At 42.3% G+C, this 13367-nt stretch overlaps 1 protein-coding gene across 1 annotated transcript in view; it reads left to right on the top strand.

Moving 5' to 3' along the window:
* The window catches only part of TOMM7 (translocase of outer mitochondrial membrane 7), a 518839-nt gene extending 507117 nt beyond the window's left edge, over positions 1 to 11722 (top strand). The window contains exon 3 of the mRNA XM_072650421.1: positions 11683 to 11722. Coding sequence (XP_072506522.1) covers positions 11683 to 11722 — 40 coding nt within the window. The remainder of the gene's footprint in view (positions 1 to 11682) is intronic.
* The last annotated feature ends 1645 nt before the right edge of the window (positions 11723 to 13367 follow it).

Raw genomic sequence — 13367 nt, 5'->3', positions numbered from 1 at the left:
CTGTCTCCACTCTGTCTGTCACACTACAATAGCTACTGGCCACACCCTCAATGCAGGGATTAAGGTATGGAGTCACCCATTTCCCAATCAGGCCTGACAAGGGGCTAGACAAAAGATTTACCAACCTTCTTTCCTGTTGGGATTTAGAAGGACTATAAGTCAGTTGTATTAGAAACACTGGGCAGTTTTATAAATGGAACATGAATATGTCAGAAATCTTTTTCCTCATCCAAGAACACAAATCTCTGAGGGATCATGGGATTTGGAACACAGTGCATGGCACAGAGTTTTGGAAGGGACATCAAAAATTATCTCATCCAGACCTTGCATTTTACAGAGGAGGAAACTGAGGCTACATAGAGGAGCAGGGACTTGCTCAAGGTCACAGAGGTATCAGAAGTCAGAGCTGGGATTCCTCCACAGATCCAGGGCCATTCCTTTCACTCTGTCTCATTGCTTCTTCCTAACTACATGAAACTTTAGGAACCTTTAAGTCAGACCAAAGTGGACATCTTTTTTTTAATTGTCTAGAAATAAAGTATGTGTGTGTGTGCTTGTGTGTGTGTGTGCCCGCGTGCATGCGTGTGTGTGTGTGTGTGTGTGTGTGTGTGAAATTAAACATAAATGGATGGGGTTGGGGGGAATATGAGGATTCCAAGATCACAACATTATGGAGCAAAAGAAAAGAACATTGGATCTGGAGCCTGGATTCAAATCCTGTAGGTTTTACTTACCAGTGTGATCTTGAACCATCGAAATGGGGACTTCATTTTGTTCATCTATAAAATTAAGAAGCTGACCCAGTTGCCCTCTAAAATTCTGTCCTGTTCTAAATCTTTGAACCTTAATCAGTTTTTTTCTCTGGGTCTCAGTTTCCTCATCTGTAACATGTGGGCACTGATCTCAATAGTCTCTAAAGGCCTCTTCCAACCATTCTAAGAGCTCTCTCTTTCTCCCCCTTCCCATTTCAGCAAGCTTCCACCCAGGCTAGGGAGTGACTTGAATCATTTCCATCTTCCCCAATTTATGGGAAGACACTGAAATCAGAGTATGTTCCCTCATCAAACATCACACAGCGCTTGGTTTTAATGAACTGTCTTTGAGGTCTCCTGGTGCACCTCCTTGGGCAACTCTTTCTGAATCTCCACTTGCACTGGCACATGGCTAACCACTCCCCACCTCAGGATGCTAGGAGTAACCCTATGCAGCTGCGGTTTCCATTATTATTACTGTATTCACAAAGCCCTAGCCAATGTCTCCCCCCAATATCAACCGACCTGCTCTTATCTCCCTGCTATCAACTAACCAGTTGATATCAATTAACTACAAAGGAATATTTACTGAAAAAGTATAATAAATCCCAAGGGCCATAAATGCCCCACCCCTAAGTCAAGGGGACACCCTCTTTCCTGTATACACCTCTGTTCTTTGAGCATAATAGGCTCAATGGGAAAGTGCTGGGTACAAAACATTCCCCTGAAACTCAGGGGGAGGGGTGGACTTCTTGTCCCTTTGCTGAGCCCCCACCCCCAGTCTGAGTAGACTTGAGTCTGTGGAGGAGATGCTCATGTAATCCAATGCCAAAGACTATTGGTATGGGACTGTCTTTTTATTGGTGGAGATCAATGCCCTGTGCCTGCAAGGTGGTGGGATAGAGTTGGGAAGAGCAGGAGAGAAGAGAGGCTCCCTCCCTCCTCTTCAAGCTTGAGAATCTCAGAATTCCATTTTGCTACTGACTTGGATAAATGGGTTTCTTTGCTCTTTGCTATATGTGTGTTCATTGTGAAGCTGGTATTTGGTGGGAAGGGAGTCAAGCCTTGGATATGAAGCTTTGGGTCATCTTTTCTCCAAGAAATGAAATAAGTAACAGTTAGAGGTTAGCTTGAACCTGAGAATCTCATCCTCTAAACTCCCAATATTTAAGGAAGCAGATAGAACTCTAGTTCTCTCTGTCTCTGTCTCTCTCTCTCTCTGTCTGTCTGTCCGTCTGTCTCTCTCTCTCTGTCTCTCTGAGAAGAAGAGAGTGGCTAAACTTCTAGCCCCCACTTTCTACGTCCCCTCTTGAAAGGAAATAAAGTCTCTCTTGGAGAAGGGGAGAAAAGGTGAAAGATGTCTATTCTGCCTTCCTTCAGGCCGCACAATTATACCCCTATGCTACATATGGGAAACAGCCTTTGTTCCACTCTGCTGAATCTTCCCCTCAGTGGACCCAGCCATTGTTCTGGTTGCTTAGGGGACCTCCACTGGCTCTTCTAACATTTGGAAATTCACAAGATCATTACCTGATCCCTTCCATTTTTATATTCATTCACCTAACATTGGAAAAGAATAAGCATGAGAAATGAGCATCTTGAGTTCAGGGACACATGGCAGCCAGGTGTAGAGTTAAGGCAGCTGAAGTCATTCTCCCCATGTGGCAGCCCACAGGAATTCATTTTCACTTGAGAATTGAGGAAGGAGAGAGATACACATATGTGTACACACACACACACACACACACACACAAACACACACACACCAGAGGGCCATGACATTGATGAATTCTAACTGTCTTCTGTCATCATCAGTCCTTCCAGTTCCTCATCACCACACAACACTTGTCACTGCATCACCTGGTATCTCTCATCACCCACAAAGCAGAGACAAGGCAACCACTACAAAATGAGCCTGAGTCAGGAAGCATGAAATTCACACAACTGGTGGGATTTGATGGAGGGCGGGGGAGGTGGGGTAGGGAGAAGGCAGATCAGACACTACTCCATGGTGGAAGAAACCCAGATCTAGTAACACTAGCAGGAAGCCCATGGGCAAGACGCAGAGGGCAGAGACAAAGGAGGGAAGCCTGGAGAGTGCCAGTCCATGATGCCATCTGCTAGCTTCCTATTTAAGCTAATTATTATTAACAAGGTGCCAAGGACTGTCATTTCTATATTACTGAGGCAGCACAAGTGCCTCCAGCCATATCTTTGCCATTCTGTATTTGTGTCACTGATTTTTTAAAAATTTAATTGTAGAACTTAACATTTGTCCTTATTAAATTTGATCTTTTCAGATTTGACTCTAGCCTGTTAAGATTTTTTGGATGTTGAATTTGTCATAGAATGTGTTACCCACTCCTACAAGCTGGAAAATTGGTATGCATGCCATTTACGCTTTCATCCAAATCACTGATAAAACATATTTAACAACACAAGACCAAACAATCATTCCTGAGAGTAGAGAGAGACCTCTTTCCAGATGAACATCAACCTATTAATGACTCTTTGGGTTGAGTCTTTCAGCCAGGTCTGTATTCACATAACTCTCCATATCTGTCTTGTCCACAAGGACTGAATGAGTCTGTTTCACTTAGGTGAGAGCTAAGTTTACTCTGCCTACAACATTCCCCTAAGGTGTTGTAGTCTAGTTAACCTGTCAGAAAAGGAAATGAGGTTAGTCTGGTATAACCTGTTCTTGAGTAAGCCATGCCTGGCCCTTTGTAATTGCTGTTTCCTATTCTAAGGGCTAACAAACCATCCCTTTGACATTATGCATCCTTAAATTTTACCAGGAATAAAAGTCAAGCTTGCTAATCTGTAATTTGTAATATCTGCCCTCTTCCCTTTTCCAAAGGTTGGGGTGATATTTGCTTTGCTTCCACACCACAACATTTCTCTCATTATCCGCAATTTTTAAAAGATCTCCCTAATTTCAGTCTCTCTTCTGGCCTTATGCAACTCCCACTTAGCCACCATCTTCTTAAGGCTCAGGTCTGCACAGCCATTTTCTCTGCCTCTAGAATGAGGTAGATTCTTCAGACTGACATTGGGAGCCCTCCCCATTCTCTCTCCAGCCAAATCTTTCTGCTTTCTATTTTGCCACAGGCCCCTTTGTTATATGACATTCCACTGAGATTGGATCACTTGCCAGTCCACAGACTCAACTAGTCCTGCTCCTGTACATTCAGCAGAGTCAGCCTCTGTTCCCGGAAGGCTCTCCCTACTTTAATGTTCAACTCATGAGCCACGTCCTCCATGCAGCCTGTCCTCAGCCTGAGCCTCTGAAGTCGTTCTCTTCCTCCTTTGTCCCATATAGCTCTCCAGATAGGACACTAACTTGTCTGTGTGGCAGCACTATCATCATCACCATCCTCATAGCTAGTGCTTATGTAGAGAGAGCTTTAAGGTATGCAGAGTACTTCACAAAAACTGTAACTACCCTGGGAGGTTGATGCTGTTATTAACCTCACATTTTACAGATGAGAAAACTGAGGCAGAGAGAAATGAAGTGACTGCCCCTGGATCACACACTTGAATCCGGACCTGAACCCAGATATTCCTATCTCCAAGTCCAATGCACCTACACCCGGCAGAGTATAAATTCTGTGAGAGCCAGGGAGCATTTCATAGTCCTAGCACCTAGTGGGTATTTAAGAAATGCTTGCTGGTCATGACTTGAGAGTGAAGAAAGACAAGATAAGAGGAAGGAAGGAAGGGAGGAAACAAGGGAGGAAGGGAGGGAGGAATTATCAAGCATTTACTATGTGCCAGACACTGTGCTCAGTGCTAGCAATACCAGAAGAAGGAAAATGAAAGCCAGTGCACGTCCTTGAGGAGTTGATATTCTAAAAGTGAAAGACAAGGTCAAAGGAATGGAGGAGGGAAAGAGAATGAAGTGAGGGTGAGGGTGGAGATATGCCATGAGGGCATGGTTGTGTCCTTCCTGTTTGAAATCCAGAGAATGTCAGGAACAGGGCCAGGTAGGGACTGAAAGCAGAGCAGCCTGGGTCCCTCCACAAAATGGCAGCTCCAGGAAGAACTCATCCATGGGAGGAGAGAGAGGGGCTGGGCCTCCCAGAATGAGAAGGCCTCCCAGCGAGGAGGTAAGGCCCAGGACGAACCAGCAGGAGAGGAGGCCTGCTTTGAAGTCAAGAGAAAGTCTGGGATAGATAATGTAGTGGCTGATGGGTCTCATACATAGTCTGGTGACCTGGAAGAAGACCCCACATAATCCCACAGCCCCTCCAGGGGACCACTGACCCAAAGATGGCAAGGACATCAGATATAGGCAGAGAGACAGAGAATCTAGAAGTCCTCCTTTTAGGTTTTTACCATTCTGTGCATCCCCAACACTTAGTGGGGTGCTTACACGTAGTAAGCACTTAATCCATGCTTAGTCCCTCCCTGACTGTTACTCAGAAGTAATTTGGCAGGCAAACACCCCATTCCACTATCTGCCTCCTGGGCTCAGTCTGACTAGCTCTTTGGAGGCAGCCAAAGGAGTGTTGTAATGTCCAAGGTAGACCCACATTTGGAGTCAGGAATCCTATGTTCACATCCTTCTTGGCTTCTTATTTCTTGTGTCGTCCTGGATCAGTCACTTCCCTCTCTAAGCCTCCTCCAAGCTTAGCTTCCCATGATTCTAGGAAGTTTTGTATGATATCATAGGTCAACCCACCCATTTCACTGATGAGGCAAATGAGACCCCAGAGGACTGTGATAGATACAAGGTCACCCAGGTCAAATTTAAAGCTACAAAGGATTGTAGAGGTCATCTGGTCCCATCTACTCATTTTACAGGCACAGAAACCGAAGCTCATAGAAATTAAGTAATGTGTGGAAGGTTACCTGGGTAGAATTTAGAACTAGAGGGACCTTGGAGATCCATTTAGTCCAAGGCTCTTAACTAGGACTCTGTGAATATAATGTGAATAATAAAATATGTATAATATAATAATGTAATAATATGATGGGATCCTTTGGAAGCCTATGAACCTTATTTTATGCCTTTAAAAGCATCATTCTGAGAAGTCCATGAGCTTTGCCATTCTGCCAAAGGGCATTCATGCCACAGAAAAGGAAAAAACCCCTGAGCTAGTGCAATGCCCTCCTTTCACGGGTGAGGAGACGAAGTGATGTGTGCAGTTTTGCCCCCATGGTCTTTAGAGCTGGGAGATCACCCCACCCCCCATCCTCTCTCTCTCTTACACATGGGGGAAGTTGATTGGCCCTAGGTCCCACAATGTGAACTCAAGCCCTAACTCCATTATTGAGGTAGATGTTCTACCTCCCTTCCCATAGTCCAAATCTTTGGGTGAGACAAGCTGGGAAACACCCAGGTTTTTTTTCAATAAATGAGCAGGAAAAGAAAACCACCTGCTTCTGTCCTAAAGGGCTTGTGAAAGGTGGGACAGCAGCGCCATCTGGTGGACTAACAGCAGATCCCTGACCTCTGAGCTGAGGGACCTTGTTTGGATGTCTGGGTTTGTCACTGACTGGACAAAACTGCTCAGATTCCCTTCGACCTCCATGAATGGTCACAGCTGAGCTGGGGGAGGGGAGGCTGCCTCCTTTTACATCTTTGTTATTTACAAGTTGTGTGACTTTGGGAAACTTACTTAACTCAGTCTCCTCATCTTCCATTTGAAATGATGTCTGTCCCCAGTCCTTTTCCCTTTCCAGACTTCTAGAATTCATTGTAGGTGCTGCAGCCACAGCCACTCAAGTCCAAGAAAAGAACATTTTTGCCACCTGTCAGTTAGTCCACCATCAGACACTGGTCAGATTTTGTCAGTGGAAATGACATTAATGAAGAGTTGGAAAACTGCTTTGCTGTTGCATCCGAAGCACCACGGGACCTTTCCATCTAACTTACAGTTGACCTGTCTATCTGCGTTGTCTTCCCGTGGGAGCTCCTGGAGAGCTGGGACCATGCGACTTTCCTACTGCTACCCCTAATGCTGGCCACAGTAATTTCTACACACAGTAAGCATTTAATAAAAGCTTCATCCATTCATTTGAACTGTCTTAGGAAAACTGAAGATCACCTGGCAAGATGAGGTACCAGACACTGAGATCCTTTCTCGAACTGAACTGCCAAGCACTCCAACCTTGCTGCAGAGACGGCAGCTCTGATGGGTCAGCCACATTATTTGAATCCCAACCATATGTGTGCCTAAAAGACTATTTTGCAGAGAATTCACACAAGGCAAGCATGCCCGTGGTGGGCAGAAGTGATAGAAGGACACTCTCGAGGTCTCTGAACAACTTTGGTATCAACCACGAAACATGGGAGACACAGGACTATTCAGCATGGAGTACCCACCTAAAAGAAGGTGCTGGGCTCTCTGAGCAAAGCCACATTTCAGTAGCTCAAAAGAAATGTGCCAGCTTAGGGACATCTCCCTCCCCACTGATCCTACAGACTATTTGCGTCCAGTCTGTGGTAGAGCCTTCTGAACTCATACTGGTATGATCAGCCACAAGCCAGATGCACTGTATGTTGACCCTAACATTGTGGTGTCATTTTGGTCCTCTTCTATCGTGAAGGACAAACCACAACCTTCATGTAGGGCCAAATGTAAATTGTGGTCTTAGTAAATTGCTTGAGACACTGAATGAATGAATAAATGAATGAAAACAATTCTTAATTTCTTACTATACACCAGGTATTTTCAAAGGTCACAAATACAGTTCAGTAGAACACTTTGGAATTACTGAATAGGGTCAATGACTAATAAACATCTAAGGGAGGCTCACCTAATCTCTCTTGGGTCAACTAGGTTGTGCAGTTGATAGAGCACCAGTGCAGGAGTCAGAAGGACCTGAGTTCAAATCTCACCTCAGACACTTGACACTCACTAGCTGTGTGACCTTAGCAAGTCACTTAACCCCAACTGCCTCATCCTGGGTCATCTCCAGTCATCCTGATGAATATCTAGTCACTGGATTCAGATGGCTCTGGAGAAGAAGTGAGGCTGGTGACCTGCACAGTCCTCCCTCACTCAAAACAAAGTCAAGTGCAAGTCATGTCATTATTTCTCTGATGGCATGGTCTTCTTCGGCAATGAAAGACGAACACACAACTACTGTCACTCTTTCTGTCTGTCTGTCTTTTCTGTGCAAACTTACAAACTTCATTCTCTTTTTCTGCCTTGGCTACTGAATCAAATACCTCTAAGATGACTATTGACCTAGTCAGCCCTTAGTGGGTGCTTGGATTAAAAACCCCCTCCCACCAACACACACATACACCTAAATTAATGATCATCATTTTCTGAGATGAGGAAGATGTAATGAATGTGGAGAAGAGAAAAAAAGGAAATCTTTTCAGAGAGTCTTGAAACCGCCAATGAGTCCTTCTTCAAGTCTCTTATTCCTATTCAAAAGTTCTGAGGAATCATAATTACCGAACTGTACTTGGGACCAACAGACTCATCGACTGGGATTGACAAAAGCCTCAGCTTCCCTGGCACATCACGTCCCCCCTCTTCCCACTCTCTTGACAACACTAATGACCTCTTCCTTCCCCAGATCTTATTAGAGCCAGGTGGTTCTTTCTCTGACTCCTACGGCTGAAGTTGAGAACCTTGACTTCATTAGCCATTAATGAGCTCCTGGTCGATACTGGTTTTTGCCCGCTCTGTACCCTGCTCCAATCTGCCAGAAAATGGAAGGGTCTGCAAAGCCTTAATATGACAAGGTCATGTTTCTATGTTTCTTCTCCAGTTCCTGCCCTACTTTGTTTGACAGTAGAATGGAAATGAAAAGGAGGATCAAATTGGAGCCTCCTGATCCCACCCCCCATCCCTGTAGACAGGGAGGCCTGATATTCGAAGTATAATGATAAAAAAATAAAGGCTTACTGTCACCCTGGGATCAGAAACACCTATGGCATAAACAGCCCAACTCTACATTTTAGAGTATTTTCCTCATCCCTTTTGGTTTAAAGGCCCACATTCAGAAAACCTCAGAAGAAATTTCCGTGCCCCTTCCTGGCCATCCCCACCCTTGTTCATGGAGGCCAGCATTTCTACTTCCTCCCCGATAGAAAATTGGACTGTATCCTGGGAACCATCCTGGACTTTGATAAGTCAGCTTTGGTCTTATATTGCCCAGATCCAGGCTTCCACAGAACTTCTTGGCCACATCCGAGCCATGCCACAGCTGTCATTCCATTCCCATTTCCCATTTGTCTTCTCTTATTAGATTATGAGCTTCTTGGGGGTAGGGTGTCCCCAGCACCTCAGACAGTTCCTGGTGCATATTAAGTCCTTAATAAATGTCCTATTTCTTTCATCCATTTTTTCCTTCTTCCTTTGTCTTTTTTATTTTCTCTTTCCTTTCTCCTTTCCTCCTCCTTCCTGCCTCTCTCTCTCTCTCTCTCTCTCTCTCTCTCTCTCTCTCTCTCTCTCTCTCTCTCTCTCTCTCTTTCTCTTTCTCTCATTTCTTCCTTTCCTATTTTTTATTTCCTTCTTTCTTTCATCTTCTTTTCCATCTATCTATGGCACCTTTTGAGATACTAACAATGACTTCTCACTTGTATGTGTATAAGAGGGAGCTTACTCCAATTTACTGTTCCTGGTGGGTCATATAGAGCATGTTCAGATATACCCTGCCTGGCTCCAGTATTACATATGGAACTTTGGAGATTCAGTTTCTAGTCCTAAGTAACTGAGGGCTTTGTACTGCATGATGGTGAAAAGTCTTCAGTATATTTGTAGAACTGGAAATATTTAGGAGTTATGGAGCTAAAACAGTGAACCCCCAAAAGATTACTTGGCCATGTCTCACTTTTTTTATTTTGATGGCAAACTAGGTCTACTTTGAGGCAGTTCTAAAAGCTGTGTATAGGAGGGATGGATGCTTGTCTTCCACCAGGCAATGGTGGCTGTGTTGACAGGGCCTCCTTTGTTCCTCTTTGTGTTTCCTCCTCTCTAATCTTAGGCAAATGAGTGTCCCAAGACGGAATTGTCCAGGTGGTGATCTTTTTTTGGTAGTATTTTATTTTTTCCAATTACACGGAAAGACAATTTTTAACACTCACATTTACAAAATTTTGAGTTACAAAATGTTTTTTGCTTCTTTCCTCCCCTCCCTTCTCCTTAAAACATTAAGCAATTTTATACAGATTATATATGTACAATCATGTAAGACATATTTCCATATTTGTCACAACTGTGAAAGAAAAAACAAGCCAAAAGGAAAACACACAAACACACGCAATGAAAATACCATGCTTCCATCTCAATTCAGAGTCCATCAGTTCTGTCTGTGGATGTGGATAGCATTTATCATCATGTGTCCTTTATAATTGTCTTGGATCATTGTATTCTGGAGAAGAGCTAGGTCACGTATAGCTGATAGTCACACCATGTTGCTGTTGCTGTGTTCAGTACTCTCTTGGCTCTGCTCATTTCACTTTGCACCAGTTCATGTAAGTCTTTCCAGGTTTTTCTGAAGTCCAACTGTTCTTCATTTCTTGTTGCACAATAGTATTCCATTACATTCATATACCACAACTTTTTCAGCCATTCCCCAATTGATGGACATCCCTTCAATTTCCAATTTTTATGCCATCACAAAAGAGCTGCTATAGATATTCTTGTTCATATAGGTCTTTCCCCCTTTTTTTATGATCTCTTTGGGGTTCAGATGTAGTAGTGGTATTGCTGGATCAAAGGGTATGTACAACTTGGTTGCCCTTTGGGCATCATTCCAAACTGCTCTCCAAAATGGTTGGATCAGGTCAGAATTCCACCAACCATCAGTGTCCCAATTTTCCCACATCCTCTCCAATATTTATCATTTTCTTTTTCTGTCATATTAGCCTGATAGGTATGAGGTGGTACTTCAAAGTTGTTTTAATTTGCACTTCTCTAATCAAAAGTGATTAACAGCATTTCTTCATATGATTATGGATAGCTTTGATTTCTTCATCTGAAAACTTCATATCATTTGATCATTGGGGAATGACTTGAATTCTTATCAATTTGACTCAGTTGTCTATATATTTGAGAAATGAGGCCTTTATCAGAGATACTTGCTATAAAGATTGTTTCCCAGTTTTGTGCTTTCCTTCTAATTTTGTTTGCATTGGTTTTGTTTGTGCAAAAATGTTTCAATTTAATATAATTAAAATTGTCTATTTTATATTTTGTAATGCTCTCCATTTCTTGTTTAGTCATAAATTCTTCCTTTCTCCATAGATCTGGCCAGCAGATTTTTCCTTGCTCTTCTAATTTACTTATGGTATCTCCCTTTATGTCTAAATCATGTACCCATTTTGACCTTATCTTGGTATGCAGTGTGACATGTTGGTCTCCACCTAGTTTCTGCCATACTGTTTTCCAATTTCCCCAATAGTTTTTGTTAAACAGTGAGTTCTTATCCCAGAGGCTGAGGTGTTTGGGCTTCTCAAACAGTAGGTCACTATGGTCATTTATTTATTACTGTGTCTTGCATACCTAATCTATTCCACACATCCACCACTTCTTTCTTGGTCAATATCAGATAGTTTTGATAATTACCACTTTATAATATAATTTGAGATCTAGTACTATTAGTCCACTTTCCTTTGCATTTTTTCCTTTAATTTCCTTGGTATTCTTGACCTCTTGTCCTTCCAGATTAATTTATTTGGAATTTTGATTGGCATGGCGCTGAATAAAATAATTTTTTGGTGTTTTGATTGGTATGACACTGAATAAGTAAATTAGTTTAAGCAGAATTGTCATTTTTATTATATTGGCTCAGCCTACCCATGAGCAATTGATATTTTTCTAATTGTTCAGCTCTGGCTTTATTTGTGTGATTAGGTTTTTGAAATTGTGTTAATATATTTCTTGGATTTGTCTTGGCAGATAGACTCCCAAGTATTTTATATTGTTTACAATCATTTTAAATGAAATTTCTCTTTCTACCTCTTGCTTTGGGGTTTTGTTAGTAACATACAGAAATGCTGATGATTTATGTGGGTTTATTTTATATTGCTGAAGTTGTTCACTATTTCAAATACTTTTTTAGTTGCTTCTCTAGGATTCTTTAAGTATGCCATCATTTCATCTGCATAAAATGATAGTTCTGTTTTCTCACTGCCTATTTTAACTCCTTCAATTTCTTTTTCTTATTTTATTGATATAGATAGCATTTCTAGTGTAATATTGAATAACAGTGGTGATAATGGACATCCTTACTTCACCCCAATCTTATGAAGAAGGCTTTTATCTGGTCCCCCTTACAGATAATACTTGATGGTGGTTTTTGGATAGATACTACTTATCATTTTAAGGAAAGCTCCATTTATTCCTGTGCTCTAGTGTTTTGAATAGGAATAGCTTTTGTAATTTGTCAAAAGCTTTTTCATGATTTATTGAGATAATCATATGATTTCTGTTTGTTTTGTTGTTGACATGGTCAATTATATTGACAGTTTTCCTAATATTAAACCAACCCTGCATTCCTGGCTAGGTGGTGAGCTTATGAGTTTGGGAGATCTATTAAAAGTCCCACCAGCACCTAGAGCCAGTATCAAGATCCAATGGAACCAGTTGTCAGAGCTGTAGTGACTACAAAAGGAGGACGTACCTACAGTCTAATGTGGACAGATATTCCCACTGATGATCAAAGGCAGTAGCAGTGGTGGTCAGAACAATAGTGGCCAAGGAGACAACACTGGATCCAAATGAAAAGGCAGCAGCTTCAGGGATGGTGACACCTTTTGAAGGAGATGGAGATGGAGAGAACTATCAGTTATAGACTTCAGAAAGACACAAATCCTTGGAGCTCAGCAGAGAGCCATACCTAAAGGAAACATCAACAGGATGCCTGGAAGGGGAAAAAAGGACTTCCTGTCATCAGGGGCTATAAGTCTACCCTGTTACTCCATGTATATCTCATGGAACAAATATATACATATACATACATATATATGTATCTCTGAGTTCTTCAGAGGGTATTCATGCATGATTGTCATCAGACATATTTCCCCAACCCCAAGTGACTTATATTTAAGACTGGGACTTTAGCTCAAAACATTCACTCATGTAGGGCTTCTTGACCTGTAGCAGCCTTTAACTAGCCCAGCTCCCCAGGGTTATCCCTAAAAACCTGAGGGGAGTAAATTACAGCTGCATCCCCTGGGGACTCCAAGCTAGAGGAACAAGTTCCCCACTAGGGGAGTGGCCCTTAAGGAAGTGCTACAAAGACATATCTTTCAAAGAATTACAGCAAAAAGTGGTATGTAAAGAAGCACAGAATCTGAATTGAGAGTCTTTAGAGGTCATCTAGTCTAGCAGTCCTACAATATTCCCAAGACATGCTCATCCACTCTTTCTCGAAAGAGCTGTGGTGATGGGATAGTCACCACCCCAAGACAGTCTGAAAGGAAAAGCAGAAAATAGCAATATTAACTAGCACTTACATAATGCTGACTGTGTGCCAAACACTATGCTAAAAAATGACAATTATTTTCTTATTTGATCTCCCCAATAACCCTATGAAGTAGGCATTATTATTATCCTTTATTTTGCAGATGAGGAAACTGAGGAGACAGAAGTTAAGTGACTTGCCCAGGGCAACACAGCTAGCAAGTGTCTGAGACTAGATTGA

Source organism: Notamacropus eugenii, chromosome 3 (genome assembly GCF_028372415.1).
Source record: "Notamacropus eugenii isolate mMacEug1 chromosome 3, mMacEug1.pri_v2, whole genome shotgun sequence".
Classification (NCBI taxonomy): domain Eukaryota; kingdom Metazoa; phylum Chordata; class Mammalia; order Diprotodontia; family Macropodidae; genus Notamacropus; species Notamacropus eugenii.
This window is presented reverse-complemented; position numbering and strand designations above follow the sequence as displayed.